At 38.0% G+C, this 19,412-nt stretch overlaps 1 protein-coding gene across 3 annotated transcripts; it reads left to right on the top strand.

Moving 5' to 3' along the window:
- The first annotated feature begins 7,144 nt into the window (after positions 1–7,144).
- Positions 7,145–17,653, top strand: xpnpep1 (X-prolyl aminopeptidase (aminopeptidase P) 1, soluble). Of its 3 annotated transcripts, none has more exons than XM_079264909.1 (20): positions 7,145–7,272; positions 8,370–8,494; positions 8,941–9,004; positions 9,504–9,608; positions 9,851–9,943; positions 10,103–10,246; positions 10,397–10,492; positions 10,850–10,931; positions 11,888–12,098; positions 12,653–12,742; positions 12,838–12,888; positions 14,084–14,142; positions 14,890–14,967; positions 15,087–15,158; positions 15,326–15,386; positions 15,567–15,636; positions 16,079–16,252; positions 16,698–16,774; positions 16,997–17,095; positions 17,347–17,653. In XM_079264909.1, the coding sequence occupies exons 2-20, from the start codon at positions 8,378–8,380 to the stop codon at positions 17,464–17,466; spliced, it is 1,863 nt and encodes a 620-aa protein (XP_079121035.1). In that variant the 5' UTR covers positions 7,145–7,272; positions 8,370–8,377; the 3' UTR covers positions 17,467–17,653. The 3 variants fall into 3 exon arrangements, with proteins under 3 accessions (XP_079121035.1, XP_079121034.1, XP_079121033.1); XM_079264908.1 differs by having other exon boundaries at positions 7,196–7,321; XM_079264907.1 differs by having other exon boundaries at positions 7,209–7,333.
- The last annotated feature ends 1,759 nt before the right edge of the window (positions 17,654–19,412 follow it).

Here is a 19,412-nt window from a genome sequence, read left to right as displayed (position 1 = left end):
GTCCTTGTTCATCACAAACAACAGAGTGGATGCCAATGACGTGTGCAATGGTGTGGGAAGCACATTTAATCCCTTCAACATGGAGTCAACAGTAAGACCAACTGTTGTAATTTGGTTTTGCTGTTGTTGGTTTTACTGAAAGATGTTTATACATCCTTTCCCACTGGGATTTCAGCATTATGTATTAAATAGAAACCAGTCAAGATAACAGAGAAAACAAAAATATAAATATTGTAGTAAGAGCATAAATGAATGGAAGCAAAGTATGAAGGTAACTGATTCACATTACAGTCTCAAATATTTTGTTGTCTCGGTTCCCAGTTATGACTCTGTGGCACGTGTGGGCTTGTGGAAGCCCACCCGTGACCACCATATTTTTACATCCTGGATGCTGAACTTTTTGAGCCACAATCTCCTCGGTTCTACGGTTTCAGTCATGTCAGTAGTTGACATGTCAGTAGTTTCCCCCTACCCGCAGTGGAAAATTACCCTCAGAGCAGAGCAGTTGTTTAAAAAGGGCAAATTATAAAAGCACTCTAAAGGCAACATAACTGCAGTGATGTGGTGTGCTGTGGACCTACACATAAAATGAGGACACACACAAAGTGATGGCGAAAACCTCATATCCAGTTAAATATTTAATATCTTTGCTCATTTTAGAGCAAGCCTTTAAGTGGATACCAGCAAGCTAATGGATTATCTAATGAAAAAGTACTGACTATTGATTTGGGAGTGAAAGTTTGATATATCTAACTTTTAATACTAAATCAATAAATGTCAATAAACATGTTTACCAAATATGGCAAAAATGTTCAAAACTAATGTTTGCAACTTGCAGTAAATCAGAATCAAAACACTGTTTATATGCTACTCTAATCCTGGTTATTGTGAAGTTTTGTTTTCTAAATTTGCATTTTGTACATTTTTATGTTTTGGTTGACGAAGGTCCTTTAACTACACAACTAAGCCAAATGTAATATCTGTAAAGTGCTGAAACTTTGATTGCTGCTGCTTATAACTTCTGCAAAAGATAATAAAAAAGTCGGTGTTATTTTACTGACTTCAATTGTATATAGCAAAGGTGTGTTGAGACTAACTAAGTAGACTGTCTATGTAAAGAGTAATGATATGCACAACAGTGTTGGACTATCGGCAGCATTGTCTTGAGCTACTTCAGGAATAATATGTCAAAATTCAAATTCATTTTAGTTTTTATGATTATAAGCTGTGATAGTGTATGGATTGTAGTGTACACAGAAGAAAAAAGCAGTTTGAGAGATAAGGTAGGGAAACTTCTATAGGTATAAACAAGATTTTCTGCCTTTTGTTGACTTATTATGGGACTGGTTGCATTCTTTAAAAAATAAAAAATCAATCCACAAGCGATAGACATTTTTGGTTTGCTCATTAATGTACAAAAGCTCATTTTAACCTTTAAAATTACCTGAACATGATCTTTATAACATGCTTATAACATCCATGTGCTAGTACATTCACAAAACAGTCAATTTTAACTCAGCAAATAAGAGCAATAAAAATAGTGGGGAAATATAATTACACTTGGAGTTCATATTTTTACCCTGAGCAACACATTCATTGACTGACAGGTAACATGCATAAGCAATTATGGGTATTATTAATACACTTCCTTGTATGTCTTTCTCTTTTAAGAGCTCCAGTTGTTCATTAGAAACCCCCCTGAGCTGTGTTGTGGGGGATATATCAACACGACAAGGTGCTGTCAGCCTGACTGAAAGGCACGTCTACACTGACGGCATCATCCAGCTCTCAGGAGACAATACAGGTAAATCCAGGAGACAGCGGTAAAGACTGACAAAATGGTTAAACTTAACCAACATTGCTAATCATCTCCAGTTCACCATCACTCCCCCTTCATAAACTAGAGGAATGAAATTCTCACTGTTGAAGCTTGTAGTTGAGATTTTGTCTGTTTTTAGTTGTTCACAGATCACTCCTGTTGCAAAGTGACAACAACATCACAGCATGCGCCACAATCCTCCCAGAATCCCCATCAGCAGAGCAGGTGTTTCCCAGTGTGACCGACTTCAACCGGTGAGTGTAATGAAATGATGCTGCATGATTTAGTTTCTTTCTCAGTTTGATCTTAAATGTCCCAACAGACTATTATAGGCCCTCTGAGCTCATGTAAAAGGATTTTACTGCTGTTGCTCGACATGACTCTTATTCCAATTCAGCTTCTATAATTCTCTGCCTTGGGGTATATAGCTGGACAAATAAATGTTTACTCAGACATTAACTTCAACCGACTCTCCCAAAAGAGAATATCCATTTTTCAATTCAAAGTGCTTTCCACTACAAACCACATTTATTCATTGTCACACACGAATCATCCAAAATATACTAGAGAAAATGTGGGAATCTCTAGTGTCACAGTTGAAACTCTTTAATATCTTGACTGTTGGGGTCTGGAGGTGACTAGGTGACTGCTACTGTGCATCTGCCATCACAGTCATAATACTTCTCAGCTGTTCAATATTTGCCACACTTTTCATGGCTTCGATATTTCACATGGAAATTAAATAGAAAATAGGGGCCTGGTTGAAAATCCCCAAGTTTCCCTTTAATACACCAAAAAGAGAGGTTTGTTTTTTGTTTTGTTTTTTTTATAGAAAAAGTCACAGTAGTTTGCTTTAATTCAGCAACCAAAACCTCCACAGTGCATCTTCCGTACGGATGACTTTGTTCAGCCACTGGAAACTGTCCTCTATTTTCTTTCATTGTTTTTTTTTTTGTTTGTTTTTTTTAGAAATTCATCAGCTTCTTTTCAGCATAAAATACACAATTTGATTGCAGATTAAATTTAGTATGTTTTTAATTGTGGCAAAATTATAGTCAATTGACAGTTTGCTATCCTAACAGCTCCTACCAGGAGCGTGTGAAACTGAACGTGACATCTTTAAATAACACATCAAGTGAGCAGGAAGCAATCATTTTCTGTGTCAGTTTTATCAGCTTCAGTATCTCAATAAAACAAAGGGGAAATACTGCAGAACCTGCACACATGACACCCTAAAGGTGTGGTAATATACCAAAGACAGTGTCTTCTGTTGTCAGAAGTTTCTTCATTGTATCTTCTGCATTCCTCATTTTTTTTAACCCATCATCAAAAAGTATGGTCTGCGGTCTGTCCAGCTGCACTGTCAGCAAGAACTTGTTTCTGTCTCTATGTGAGATAAAACGCATGCCTTGCATTTCAACTTGTAAATCTTTGATAGTAGATTTGGCTTTTACAATGAGGAAATATTTTTTGGCTGATTAAAATATACACATCTCATGTTCAATTTCTTAGTAAGTGGATTTCAACGTTTTGTTATGAAGAGCCAAATTCTAAGAAAAAATATCAACACACATTCATTGTTATTATTTCGTAATGCACCAAGGAATAAGTCATACAATAAATAATTCCCATACTATACATGGTTTGAAGGTATCTGTGCCACCAGTCTGAAGTGTTTTCTCAGACTGTGCTGATGTGCATGCCTTGCAGCCAATATGTGAAATAACAAGAATCAGACAGTCTGTAGAAACAGGTGGAGTTTAATATGTACAATTTGGGCAATAATATTTTTAAAACAAATGTAATGATACTTAATGGTATTCTTGGAAGTTAAGGTGTAAGGTGATGTCTTACAGCTTAAATCATTGCTGAATGAGGAAGAACTGAGTCACAGTAAACGGTGAGCTGTTCGACCGCTGGATGAACTGTCTCTAAAAGCTGAGCTGAGCCAAATGATCCACCAGAATCACATTCCCCATCATCTTGGTCTTATTAGTGTTCCTAATGTACTAACTATTGTGTGACGCCAATGCAATTGCTTTACTTCTTTATGTACAGATTTGACTTCCGTCAGAGGGTAGCGGACGTCCTGCAGATGGAAATGGCAAGAATCACCATCTTGCCTGGCTCTCCCCATTCTGTAGCAGATGGAAAATGCCAGCAAGTCAACTTCATGGTGTCAGGTAAGGTAGAAATATGCTATATCTCTCATGAATCATTTAACATGTAAAACACAACAACAATAACAACAAAAGAAATGTGAGAACGTAAAACTGAGTACCTAACATTTAATTTCCATTTACTTTGTAATTTACATATACTTGTAGTATTTATAGTAATATAAAATATCAATGTAAGAACATGACTAAATTGGCTACATTGCAGATGAGTTATAATATGGTGTGATTATAGTTGTTCTACATTGTGGGACAAACACTTCACCTCTTTCTGTCGGGGCTACAATTCAGTTTAGTTTATTCAGGTTAAGTGATGTAACTTTGGAGTCATGTTAACTCATTTGACATCATAGTAAAAGTTCTTGTATTCATATGGTCTTTTATTGTTCATTTCATTGTTGTGGCTCCCTGTCCACACCACTAAATCTAATATTATAACTCTATCCATCTCTAAAAACTATCAACAAGGACTTGAATGAATGGAGGGGGAGAAAAATAAATCAATTTCTCCAAATCCTGTTTAAAATTTTGTCAAAAGAAGAAGATAGCAAACAGGTTGCATGTTGTAACGTTGTCTGCCTAACAGAATATAAAGGTTACGTCTTGTGTTGTAAGTATACAGATGCCTTCAGAACTTCAGCACAGAGCTGGGCACCCTGCAACTAAGGGCATCAGCACAATGAACAATTACAGGCATTGAAAATCTTTAGAAAACCTGAAAAATTGCTCAGTAACCCGATGCCGGGGTTGAGTGTCCGCACGTCTCACTTTCTGTCCCTTCCTCTTTCCCAGGGGGGAAACAGAGGGGTATCTGTAGAAAGGTTTTACACAATTTAGCACAGGACAGGCAATTATATCCTCAGAAGTCTCCCACAAGGTGAAAAGTTTACGACAGCAATGATATCCAAGAAGCATCCTATGAATGAGATGACCACAGGTAAAGGTACAATCTGTCATCTGCAGCTTGTATCTGAAAATGTTTCATGTATACCTTTAATTAAAAAGTTCCTACTTCAAGGAACTTCTTCAGATTCAGTCTGATTGAAACCCAAATTCTAGCAAAGCATCTGAATAGTTGCAAACCTGGCAAAATAAGAGGATAAGCAGAGTTCTGATTTAAATATTAAAAGAAAAGTTATAATAGTCTTTTATTTTGCCACATCAGCCAACAGAAAACACAGCATGTGTAGAAAGTACTGACACCGTCTACCTGTAGTTAAATATTGCCACGTTGTGTCTTAAAGGGAATGTCAGCACAGAAATGCTGATGTCTGTAAAAACCAATGAGATGATGGGCAAGTTCAAAGAGTCGGACTCCTGTACAAGTAAGTATAATCCATCATGAAGTCACATCATGTCTAGTTGCTGATGTACTGAGTTACTGGAGAAAAACATTCAGACGTGGTTTGGTGAGAAAATGTTTCGGCTTTTATGAATCAGCAGACATGTTTTTGGACAGATGGCACTTTTTACCACTTAGATAATGTAAGAGGGGTTTGGACAGTCAGAGTCTAGAAACGAAGCTTCTAGCTTTTTTTTTTTATTTTTTTATTTTTTTTAGTAGTTTTACACTTAAATAACCTGTGTATACCTGTCTGATCTGATGTCTTTAGGAAATGCAGGCCTGCTGATGGTGCCTAAAACATTCCTACTGGGATTGATGTTTGCTGCTGCTTGCCTGCTGCCCTCTACAACTTTATAGTTCAGAGAGTCAGCCAGACACTGGACCACCAGTGGATTCTCCTGTTGTTAAACTGTGAATGTGTTCATGAATTATTGTCTGTTTAAGTAAATAATGATAATACTCTGGGAAAAAAAAGAGCATACAAGAATCTTTCAAATTGATGGGCTCCAGCTTCCCTGCGACCCTTCGTTGGACTATGCGGTTTGGATAATGAATAATGAATCTTTCCAATTTTATATGTAACTTTGTATAATTACCAGTTTAAGTGATAAGGAATGGTTGATTGGGTACTTTTTCTACTTTCCTTTAGGCATAGGCAGTTGTTTATTTTTATTTGTGTGGGATTTATTGTGTGTTTCTCATCCTGAAGAAATTGTAAATAAAGTCATTCTTAAAAAGTATTAAATTTCCATCATTGTTTTAAAACTTTTTCTCAGGACATTATCAAGACAGTCAAAGTCTTTTTTCAGGACAGTAATTCTTTACAGAAAGAACTTTATTTCTACAGCCTTGATTTCTTTGTGTGAGCAATGGTAAATATACTACAATAAAAACAGAAGCAGATTGAATAGTAAATTATGTTAAAGCTCTTTTTAGAATTCATGGACACCACCTCTGGGCCAAAGAGCAGCCAATAATCAGCCCCAAGCTGCATCTGCCTCCAGATTGGCACAAGTATCCGGACAGTCACATCTGTCACATCCGCAAGTGCTTGCTTCAGTGGGCGGTATAAGAATGGTATATATATTTGCATGTAGATTTCAACAAAAATGGCAAAAGAAATGAGCATACTAAAACGAACAAAAGGGAAAATAATCTAAAATGTATAAATGAAATGAGTGAATCTGTAATTTTGTGATTTTCACTGCCTGAAACTTTGGGTCCACTCCTTTACTCTCAGCAGGCGATGAGAGGGGAGAGGTGATCACGAGCCGAGAAGGAGGAGTTTTCCCTTTAAGTCGAGAGGAGAACGTTTACCATTTACAAATGGAAAGAGGCTTTACCAAAACAGAAAAGGCATTTATCTTTTATTATCATAATAATAATAGTTATAATAATAACAATAATAATAATAAAACCATAATTTTGTGCACATTCAGTTTTTACCCTGCAAAACGTGTATGTGAAGTTTCTTAATAAATAAGAACAAACAAGTTTCGCTGTCAAAGCAGCTAAAAAGAATCATAACATCAGCGGAGTTGTGTTAGGAATACTAAAGGTATTTAAATGCTAAACATTAACACTATTTATTAAATTGCAACATTTTTTAAGTTTATGCAAACCTAACTTCATATGCAGGATAACTGATTTGTTTGTTCCCTCCATGTTATCTAAAAAGGGTGTTCACATCGAGCAAATTGCAAAAAATTGCTGATGTCTTAGATGTTTTAGAGGGAACGAAAACTCCACCCACCCGGCTCACCGTCGGGTCACCTGGGCATTAAATGGTGCAGACCCCAGACCCATTGAGAGGAAGAGGCGAGTCCGGATTCTTCAGCTTCTACTGGAAGAAACTACAGTCATGTGACCAGCGACGTCAACAACGATATGGCAGCCTCCTGTTTTGTAAATTGACACAAGGCTCCAAGCTGGTAAACAAAAAAAAGAATAGGATTTTATTCCAAGAGGCACATTTGAGAGGTGAACGTGCGGGTTTGTATTCAGTGTTTCTCTGGTTCTTTGCTGGGGCACCTTTTCATTAGCTAGCGATGGATTGGAAAGCAAAACGTTTCGTGACTCTGCGGCTCCAGAGAGCGAGTAGGAAGAGATGTTGACTGTTTTTAAATAAAATGTACGGTCAGTAAACCCACGCATATCCCTCTGGTCTGATGTAGATAATCGGTGCAGTAAGAAAAGCCTCCACTTAGCTAATGTAGATTATAAACCTTCAACTTTGTCCTGTCGGCTTGCTACCACACCCACCACTAAAACCAGCGGCTACACCCTGGATCAGTCAACCAGTGTGTTGCTGTTGGCCTGTTGAAAAATAAAAAAGTCAAATTTGGTTTGGAAAGGAAATGACTAAAGGTTTTTATTGAGAATATCACAATGATAAACTTATTAGGTAGCTAGCAAGTAAAAATAACACATTCATCTAATGCCAACTTGTAAACAACAATCGCATGGACATCTATTAGCCAATAGGAGAGCTCATCGATGAGAAATGCCGTAACGTGATTGGTCAGTTTACTGAAGTCTTTTATATCGAGTTTTACCAACCTGGAGTGGATGAAACTAGTGATGTTGACTCCACTGCTGTGATTATCATTTTTAATGAGGTTGCTGTGGAGGAATTTGGTCATCTAAATACCAAGTTTAACCAGTGTGCTTTTCTTTTAATATTCAACTCTGATTGCTGTAACAGCTGCTTAGTCAGCAGGTTCAAGATAAAGGTGTGGACTGACTTTGAGCTCCACGTCTAGTCACAAGTAGGTCTTTAGTCAGTCATCTTCAAGCTCTTATCATCTGATGTCAACATGGCTTCCCAAAAGTCAGGTAATATAAAGATAATTAGGATCGGATTTAATATACATGTGGATTGCAGGTTTGTTTGTGAGCTTTTTGATTAATTAGTCTCACATTACAGCAGACAAAAGTTTTATGACTGCCGGGTTTACATAGATGCCACTTACATTACAAAATCACCTAACATTTTTCATGAAGTATGTTGTGTTCTTTGTCTACACAGACGCAGCCATGTCTCCAAAGATCACAGGGGAGCTTCTTCGGCTGCTTCGACAGGCTATGAAAAATTGTAAATACTTTGCAGAGCCTATACAGGCCTACATAATTCCATCTGGAGATGCACATCAAGTAAGCCAAAATTATTTATTCATTCATATGTTTTCAATACCACATAGTCAAATTCCTCCTATCCCAGCGATTAGCAGACGAGAGGCAGAGTACATCCTGGACAGGTTGCCAGTCTACTGCAGGAACAAGACGAAACAGGCACACTAAATACACCTTGCATGTTCAAATGAGGAAATCTGCCCCTAAAGAAATGCACAACACAAAAGCACTGAAAGATGTGTGTGTTGCCTTTCTTACCTCACATGTCTTAATCGGTCTTAATTATTTAATCTGACCTTGTCCTCCCTATCCTGCACACCTTCCCTTTCTTTATCTGTAAAGGATACGATATAAAAAGAGGAGCAAAGTTGGTGTTGAAAACACACGATGGCTTGATGTTTTTTCCACACTGATTGTAAAAGAAGCTGACTTCTTCTTCTCTCTGCTTTTCATTTATTCCTCGTTAGAGCGAATACATCGCACCGTGTGACTGCAGACGGGAGTTTATTTGTGGATTCAATGGCTCTGCAGGTGTGTTTTGCTTTTGTGTAGATTTAAGTCCTCATACAGCTGTACTTTTAAAGTTCAGGAACATGATAGTGATTGTCGACAAACAGCGATGAAACCAACAAAGCAAGATCCCCTCCTAACCGAAAAGCTAGGACGATGTCACACACAAACAAGGCTGTGATATCTGCATATCCTGCTGATGTGTTCAGAAATCTTCCCCACGCCCAAGTGTATTTCATTTTGCAAGAATTTTTTAGCAGGACATACTGTTACTTCCATATTGACTGAAGAAGGTGTGCTTTTGTTACAGAAAACCTTACCTTTTACATTTGTAATGAGAGAACTGGCTTGTCCTCAGACTGCTGGTTTCTGCTGTGATTTTAGATGGACAGTATTAACTGTAAAATGCTGCTTCTCAGGACCAAGTGAACTGGATTTGACCCAGCTTCTCCCTGTACAGACTCATCAAATATACTCAAGATGAAACTGATACAAAAAAAATTCTTGCTTTAATATTTAGGTACAGCCATCGTCACAGAGCAGCATGCTGCAATGTGGACTGATGGGCGATATTTCCTCCAGGCCAGCCAGCAGATGGACAACAACTGGACTCTTATGAAGATGGGTAATTTCCTCTTTGGTGTTTTTTAGTTATACACAGTTAAACTGGCTGTTCTTTATGTTGTGGAGGTTTCATTAGTCAGTTTGTGAAGGATTTAATAATGATATAAATCTCACATGTCATTTATAGACCCCAAATTAAATATGGAGACGCTAAATAAAACTCAGAACTTCTTGTTTCACAGCAGATTAGGAATGCATGTCTTCAAAATGAGATGGACTTTTTAAATAAATTTTTTTATTAAGGACTAAAAGAGACACCCTCTCAGGAGGACTGGCTGATCAGCATCTTACCAGAGAATTCCAAAGTGGGAGTAGATCCATGGATCATTGCTGCTGGTAAGTTATTTCCTCTCAGGTTAACCAGGAACGCCGTACACATCCTGCAAAACGAGACGATGTGAGAAGATGAATATAAATCTCTGTATTTTTCAGGTTTCAGCTGTGAACAGGAGAAATACAAGGCATCAGTGGTAATCTTGTCATGTTGTGTTTCAGACCAGTGGAAGAACATGTCCAAGGCACTGACCAGCGCCGGCCACTCGCTGGTGGCAGTGCAGGATAACCTGATCGATATTGTCTGGACCGACCGGCCAGAAAGACCAAGCACACAACTCCGCACTCTGGGATTAGAATACACCGGTCAGTGCCAAGCATGTCCACACCATGATGTTATTTCTGGCATCAGTTGAAGTTTGAGAATAGAATAATAAAAAATATTGCCTTTAATTACACTTATTTATTTCTTTTGGCTTATTGTTGTCTGGCGCGTTTGACACATTCCATTTTTAGGTATTTCCTGGCAAGATAAAATCAACACACTGCGAGTGAAGATGACGGAGAGGAAAATCACCTGGTTCGTTGCCACAGCGCTGGATGAGATCGCATGTGCGTTCAGTTTTCAGATACATTTCCTTCTAGCTGTTAGTTGTTTGCTTCTGCTAAAGTTCTGACTGTTGTTAAGCCTGTCTGTTTGCTAACCTTGCTTCGCAGGTCTAATGGGCTCTTTCTGATTGGTCCATTGGTCATTAAGTTGCATTTAGTAGAAGTGTAATTGAAAGGTTCAATGTTCAATGACAGTTTTGCAAAAAGGAGTTGAAACCAGTGAGTTTAAACATAGACTTTGGATGATTGTGTTTCATTAAAAAAGGATGACTGAGGAAGACTGCTGTAATGCGACAAAGAAAAGTTTCCTTTTCTTTTCATTCAACCTTTGCCATTGAATGCATTGTGTTTTTTTCTCAGGGCTTTTCAACCTCCGTGGGGCAGACATCGAGTACAACCCTGTTTTCTTTGCATACACCATAGTGGGAATGAATTCAATAAGGTAATGCTGGTGGTTTAGTGCAGCAGGCATACTGGTCTAAACTAGTTTTGTCTTCGCTTTAATGCCACTGACGGAGTAAATTGACTCATTGGCGGAAGCCTTGAAATTTACATTAAAGGTAGAGTATGTAAGATTTTCAATATTTAAAAAATAACTACAATCATAATTAGATAGTTTTTTTTAAACATGTAGGTTCCAGTCTGTCCATATTTGATGTGTTATTAAATTACAAGTTTAATTAATGACAAAGACCCTTCTTGAATGTTTGCGTACCAGTAAAAAAAAAAAAAAAAGTGCTTTTTGTCATTAATTAAACTTGTAATTTAATAACGCATCAAATATGAACAGACTGGAATCTACATGTTCAAAAACTATCTAATTATGATTGTAGTTATTGTATTAGTTAATTTAATTTGAAAATATTGAAAATCTTACATACTCCACCTTTAAAGCATTACAGTATTATAGAAGTCTTGACTGCCATAGAGGAAAAAAAATGGTTTGATAGCTTTTTTTTCTTCAATTAAAAGAACCAGTTGACCAGATTCCTTGTGCGATCAAATGAATTATCATGAAAACATCCATAACCTTGGATACAGTTTTACATTGTGGAGTAAAAAAAAAGACCCGACAGTTACGGCTCTGTGCTTTTTTTTCCCCACTGTTTTAATTCACCTTCACAAACGATATTTTAACCAAATGAAATGTTCATATGTTAAGATCCTGGTTTCTGGGGAAGCCAAAATGATGTTCAGATCTAAAGGTGACAGAATCAACAGCGTAACTAGAGGGGAAAAAAAACTATGAACAACAAAGAAAACTGGATATAAACTTACAGTATATATTTCTGCTTTCTGTCAACACACACAACACATCACACACCCTTCTTAACTGTATGTTCTTCTTGACTTCACATGTTTTGCCTCTGTAACGCCCCCCCCCCCCACCCACTGCAGGCTTTTTGTGGACTTAAAGCGTCTTTCTGACCCTGCGCTGAGAGACCACCTGCAGCTAGACTCTCCCAGTTTGCCTGAGCTGAACATCCAGACGTTCCCATACGAGTCGGTGTACACGGAGCTCCAAGCGATCTGCGCTGCACTGGGCCACAAGGACAAAGTGTGGATTTGTGATAAGGCCAGTTGTGCTCTCACGCAGGTTATCCCCAAGGTACGAAAATGGCAACACAGTCATACACTTATTCTACACAGTCATTTAAATACTTTCTGATCTACACATCCTCCTCACTGAGCAGGAAACGTGATCCCAACGTGAACCCAAAATACACTTTGCTTTGAACGGACCAAGACCTCCGCTTGTAGGATCAGAGAGGCGGCTGTTAATGTGCCCTAAAACTCCACTGTGAAGCCAGTGTGTCCCTTTTAGGTTGCCATAGTAACATGGTGTCTGATTTGTGGGATTTGGTGTATGCTACATCTTTACATATAAATAACTGATTTCATGTTGATAATATTGTGCTGCTTTTTAAACTCATTTCTACACTAAAGAAAACAAATATTAATTTACATACCAGAAGAACCTACATTTCCATCCTGGAACTGAAGGACAGCAGCCATGTCGACGGTCTCCATGCATTCGCTCACTGTTTATAGTCAAGACTGGCTGGCAATCACAATGCATTGATTACAGTGTGTTATATGTTGCCGTTTTTTTAATCTTAGTTTCTCCTTTGCATTTTTTTCCTCTTTTGCTTTTTATTTTAGACCCACAGGAGTCCAATACCCTACACTCCACTCTGTCTGTCTAAGGCTGTGAAGAATGCTACGGAGATTCAAGGCATGAAAATGGCTCACGTAAGGACTGGAAACAGTTTGTGTACACCCACATATTTCACTGGGGATTGTGTCCTGTAGAGTTTAAATATGCTTCTCTGTGCTTTCACCAACAGATCAAAGATGCAGTTGCTCTTTGTGAACTCTTTGCTTGGCTGGAAAAGGAGGTATGCTTTTATTTTTATTTATTTATCTATTTTTATTAAAGGGGTGCTATTATGGTATTTCAAGTTTTCTGAGCTTTCTACAGTGTTACAGTGTTGAATCCTCATCAGACATGTGAACGGCACTGTTTTTTTATCACCTAAACACATTTTTGAGTTTGATTTCCAGCACGCTCTCCGTTCGGTTTCCATTGCAACGAAAAATGCGTCGTTTTAGAGAGTTTTTTCTACTTCGAAATCCTTGTGACGTCCCGGGGGGTACGGTTCAGTGATTGGTTACCTTCTACTGGTTAACAAGGGCATGTACAAATACATCAGGCGGGTGGAAAACGTCAGATAAAGTTATTTCGAACAATGGCTGGTGAGTTTACCAAAGAGAGACATCCTGCTGCATTCGTTGCTGTGGGTTGCTGTTTTCCACTTTGTTTTCAGGGTCAGATTCAGGTTCCAACATGTAGGGCTGTAATGCTATGTGCTCACATTGTATTTTGTTTTTTAATTGAGTACATATTAGCCTAATCCTTCTGTTTATGAGATGTTACAATGACGGCGAAAGCAGTTGCGGTGCACGCTCCCGATGTAGTGCGGTGGCGGGAGGCGGGGCTTAATGTGGAAGAGTCTCAATCCACTCGTTTTGCCCACAGGCTGATCTGACAGCCGACGGAGAGGGTCGGTCTGAAGTAAATAAAGCCATTTGTGACAATAACTCGATCAATCCCTGCCCTTCTGGTCTCAGAAATATAAATAAATTAGCCTGAAATGCACATAATAGTTCCACAATACTTTCTTTTTTATGACCAATATTTTAGAGAATAAAAAGAATGTTTTGTCCTCAAAGATCACAGAGTTCTGTTGGATGAAAACCGAAGCTCACATTTACCTTCATTGTTTTGAGTATCTCCATGCTACAGTTACACACTTCATGTAAAGTACATCTGTGTTTGACATAGGTTTTTTAAATACAGTTACTATACCAATACTTTCCCATTACTGTCAGCAGATTTTCCCAGGAAACAAACTGCAAACTGTACAATACTTTATTGTGTGTGTGTGTGTGTGTGTGTGTGTGTGTGTTTGTGCATATGTGCTAGCAGAAATCGTACGTTCAGCTGCAGGCTTGTTCACTGTACACTTAAGCTTTAGAGTGTTGTAGTGTTGTTTTAAGTCCTGTTCACTGAGCTCTACTTTGTTTTTCTAGATACCAAAAGGCAACGTGACTGAGATCTCTGCTGCTGATAAGGCCGAAGAATTACGCAGGTGTTTTTATTTTTTTATTTATTTATTTTTTTTTTTTAAACCAAGTTTTCCTTGTTTTGTAAAACAGCCTGTTAAACTTCATACCAGCTTAAATGCTTAAAACCTCTGCTTATCAGAAAAGCTGCAGGAAATGTCCTTCCCATTTATGTGTGAGTGCTTTCTGGGAACCCCCGCCTCCTCCACAATTTAAAGACATGCCCTTGAGGCTGACTGGTGTTTCTGAGTTTTCCCTTGGAATGAGTCCCTGTGATGGACTGGTGACCTGTCCAGGGTGTACCCTGCCGCTCTCCTGATAGCAGCTGCCTGTGAGCCTTCAATGGAAAAAGTGTGAAGCCAATGGATGGATGAAATTCTGCCACAGTCACTGATCTGGAGTTATAGCGCCCTCTACTGGATAAAACAGTGAAACAGCGTGCTCTGAAGACTAGCTCACTGATAAACTATCTATTCATTTATTCTTTTTTTATATTTAGGTTAAAAGAAATCAATATTTCAATCTGAATATTTGACAATATACAAATTTTCTATCTAAATTTTCTTTTTATTGTGAATTGATCTTTCTTACCTCCATAAGATTTAATATTTTCTTCTTTGTTCTCGAACGTTTCATAAATTACTTGTCATTTTTGTAACTATAATTTCACATGTTTTGGTGCATTTATTGATATCTTGGGTATTCCTAAACTCTTCAAAAAATTAAGAGGATGCAAATGATTCACATCTTTAGCCATCATCTGTCTTTTTCAGTCAACAGAAAAATTTTGTTGGCCTTAGCTTCCCAACAATATCCAGCGTGGGTCCGAATGGAGCAATCATACATTACAGGTCAGTTAGCCGAGCAGCCATCATTGTGCCTTTTTTATTTTATGTCTTATTTTTTTAGTTTTTATTGCTTTTCCATTTGGCCCTTTTCTTTATGCTTTTATTTCTTCTTTTCCTTGTAGACCGCTGCCTGAAACCAACAGAACCCTCACAGTGAACGAAGTTTACCTGATCGACTCTGGAGCCCAGTACATGTAAATATCTGCTGTGATGTATGCTCATTATTTTGATTAATAAAACAGCTGTATGCTGTCTCACTAGTCATGTCTGAGGATGTGTTTGAAAGACAGATAGAAAAAAACAGGAAAACAAAGGAAGGTTGTTTGTGATCAATACACACCAATGTATTCTGTGTCGGCAGTGATGGAACCACAGACGTCACACGGACGGTGCATTTCGGGACGCCGTCTGCTTTTGAAAAGGTACATTTATGCTTTTAACAAATGTAAAAATCTAACTGCGGATTTGAGTTTTGCTCTTTTTTTTTATGGAGCTGTTAATATTTTTCAACATCCACTTTTCTTCATTTCATTCATTTCATTCTAATACATGTCAGCATTCTCTGTACTCATTTAGTCATATTTTCTCGTTTTGCTCTGCAGGAATGCTTTACTTACGTACTGAAGGGTCACATAGCGGTCAGTGCTGCCATTTTCCCGAACGGAACAAAAGGTACGCAGAACTTACTGACAGAAGATTGTTCCTACGGTAGCCTGTATACCAGAGTCAAGTTTAAATCTCTGGAAACAAAAAGAAAAAAGTTCCTTGGATGGTGTTTACATTTTTTTTTTTCCCCATTTTAAGTCTGAAAAAGATTTGGAAAATAAACTAATAGAGAAATTAATTAAATAAATAAATGTTACGAAGTGTTTTGAAAATCATAAATGCATAAAATGTGTATATATATATATATATATATATATTATTTTTTTTTTTTATTCTTTTATGACATAAGTGTATTTATTTCTTTATTTTAATCCAAAAATGTTTTTTTTAAAAGATTTGTTCCGTATTTTTTTCTGTTTTAAATGTTGCCCTTTTTATTTATGTACATTTATGTGTCCTTCCTTTCTTTTTTCATTCCTTCCTTCCTTCCCTCTTTCCTTCTTTCCAGGCCACCTCTTGGACTCGTTTGCTCGTGCAGCTCTGTGGGAGTCGGGATTGGACTATCTACACGGTACTGGTCATGGTGTGGGTTGCTTCCTCAACGTCCACGAAGGACCTTGCGGCATCAGCTATAAAACCTTTGCAGACGAACCTCTGGAAGCCGGCATGATCGTCAGTGATGGTATGGCGGGAGGCTGCAGGGGAGTGTAACTGAATTGAGACACGTGGTTATCTGCACGACAGTTGTTTATTTGATCGAAGCACAAAAACAAACTTCCTCTGCTGCAACCGTTACATGATGCTCTTCTGGAAATGGAAAGAAATGCTTAAGTTGCATTTTAGCCTAGACAGGAAATGATCATCTTCTCCTAAATGAAAAACATTTTGATGTGTCTGAGTTTATTTGTAGTCATCTGAGTGATGGTTATCCTAGAAGTTTAATGGAGACAAGCTGGACTTTGCTTTTCTTTCAATAAGATGTTAAAGCTGAATGTTTAGACACACTCTCCTATTAGATTTAATTGCAAACTGTGTCCAAACTTTTGACCGGTACTGTACATGAATAACTGGAGGTCCAGAAAAGCTCACTTCTCACACCTGTCTGTGTTCATTTGTTGTTCTTCTAGAGCCGGGCTACTATGAAGATGGATCTTTCGGCATTCGTCTTGAAAACGTGGTTCTTGTTGTTCCAGCTAAGCCCAAAGTAGGTATCGCTGCTTCAAACCACATGATCCAATTCCTAATATTTAAACTGCACAACACACACTTATTATTTCAATTCTATTTCAATTCTATTATTTCAATTTTATTATTTCAATTCTGTGGGTGGTATTGACTGAGACATCTTTTTTATGGTGTTAGATCTCATTTTATTCACTGATTAATTTATACATTCTTGTGTGTGTGTTTGTGTGTGTGTGTCCAGTACAACTACAGAAACAGGGGCAGCCTGACATTTGAGCCTCTCACTTTGGTTCCAATCCAAGTGAAAATGATGAACACAGAGCTGCTCACTCACAAGGAGGTGAGTCATATCATTTCAACATTGCTTAATATTTCCAACAATCTAAGACGTGTTCTGTTTTGTGAAAAGTGTCGTTCGTTTTGTTATTGACGTGATACACCTCAAATCGACCGGCTCATCAAATGTAGTCATGTTTACTTTTCAGTAAAAGTGACAATAATATTGTGCATTTGAGTTCTTCTTAATATTCATCACTAAAAGTCCCCTCACGGTGTGACACAGTGTTTCTGTGCTTTATGTCTTTCCTGCAGCGTGATTGGGTGAATGAGTACCACAGGAAGTGCCGGGAGGTGGTCGGGGCCGAGCTGGAGAGACAGGGAAGGATGGAGGCGTTGCAGTGGTTGATCAGAGAAACTCAGCCGATTAACTGAGGACTGACTGAGTGGGAGCCCGTCACTTTGTCCAGAACTACCTACTGATTGCTCTGCAGTGATAATCGTTTGTACTTTTCATCTCTCTCTATTGATCTCTCTCCGTCTGTGTGTGTGTGTGTGTCTCACACTCAGCTTCTTTTTGTAAATCACATCTCATTAGCAGTTTTATTAAAGATGGTTAAATGTGTAACACTTTGTTTTCTATTTTGTCTCCAAAATGTGTTTTTTCTCTCCCAGTGATATATTCATTTTTTTTTTTAAACCCTCCCATAAAATGAAAATTATACAAAGATGTATACGCTACGCTATGTAAATGCAAAGCCATCAAGTCTTACTGTAACCAGCCAGATTAATCCTGTTCTTGATTTAAACATTGGTCTGAACTGCAGCCAGAACAAGATTCCTCTCATCTCCTCATCTGGCTGCTGCACTTCTGGCTGCCATCACTTATTCCACAGCACCCTCGTCTGTTCAGTGAACGTCACATTTCTACTTTTAACACTCTCCACTTTGCAGGAACAATATTTCAAACAACTTTTCTAAAGCTGTTGGTGGCATTTTGAGGCTTCATTTATTCCAGATTCAGAAGTTAATGACAATAAAAACATTTATTCAGTTTTTCCCAAGTGGGAAACAAAACATGACAGGCTGCAGGTTTACTTTGCAGTCGACAATTAGACATGTTGTGCACTTCCCTTTGCTGCAGAAATGTGATTTTAAAAGCTGCACTGATACTACTTAAATGTGTTATGCAGGAATGAAATAGAAATTCCACCGACTGTAAACTTATTACAAACCTCAGTTACCCACCAAAAAACCATGTCTTTACTTATGGAAGATCAGAAAAGTAGTTTCCGATTGTCATTGAATGCATCGTTACTTAATGTCATAATCATAATAGTTCTGCATCAGAGTTCATTTTCAGAGCCCCCCCAGAGCTACACAAGACCCTCCCAACCAAACTGATGTAAAATAAAACAAAACAAACCAATGACGCTCTCTAATGGTCTGAACATGCTGATAACTTTTGAAAGCCCCAAGCGGTCGAACCACAGACCACACAGACAGCTGTCCCTAACTAACCTCATGTCTTTTCTCCTCAACCTTCTACAGCTGCATGTAAAATATCGGGGGGTCCAGGACGAGGCCACTCTTGGGGTCTTTTGCATACTCTGTAAAGGACAGAGGTGTTGACAGACAACTCTGCTCCTCTGTTTTGTATCTGGCCCCATGCCGCCCTTCCTCTTCTTCCTCCTTCAGTCCTACAGGCAGCGGGTTACTATAGATGTAGTAGATCCTGGAACTGTCCTTTGTTGTCTCTGGTTTCTTGAAGAAGGCGAGAGGGTTGATGAAACTGGTCGATCTCTTCACGGCTTTGACTGCTACCGGGTCTGCTGGTTCTCCCCGTGTCACAGCACTCTCATACACATGGGCTCTCTTAGACTGTCTGGTGGGGGGGAAGAAAACCAACTCAGTCTGTGCAGAACTTTGGTTCTTTTTAGATGTGCTATAAACAGACTTAACTTGATCAATTAAATGCTATGAAACTGAAAAATATTATCTAAGAAAGGACAATCAGTATTTTGCAAAACAACAAATATTTATATTTTAAAAAATATGTCAAACTGTTGTTTAATTTTAGTTTTATCTACATTTCAGTTTTTTTTTTTACTGTTTCATAATTCATTTAATGTTTAGGTTTTTACCATTTATCATGATTTTTTTTTTTCTGTTTGTTTGTTTGTTTCTTTCTAATTTTGCTCAAGGTTTTGCAAATTTTCTGAGATTTGTTGTTTCCTTTTTTTCCATCCAAGAAATTCTTGTGTGTTTTGGTTGTGTTTTTCTCTTCAGGGTCACTGTTTATATCCTCTGGAAAAATACCCAACAGTAAGAGTCTAATGTCCGAGAACAGCATAAAAAATGTTTTAGTTTTTTTTATTTTT

The sequence above is a fragment of the Telmatherina bonti genome (assembly GCF_933228915.1).
Source record: "Telmatherina bonti genome assembly, chromosome: 3".
Lineage (NCBI taxonomy): Eukaryota > Metazoa > Chordata > Actinopteri > Atheriniformes > Telmatherinidae > Telmatherina > Telmatherina bonti.
Note: the sequence above shows the minus strand (reverse complement) of the source record. Positions and strands in the feature narration are given on the sequence as shown.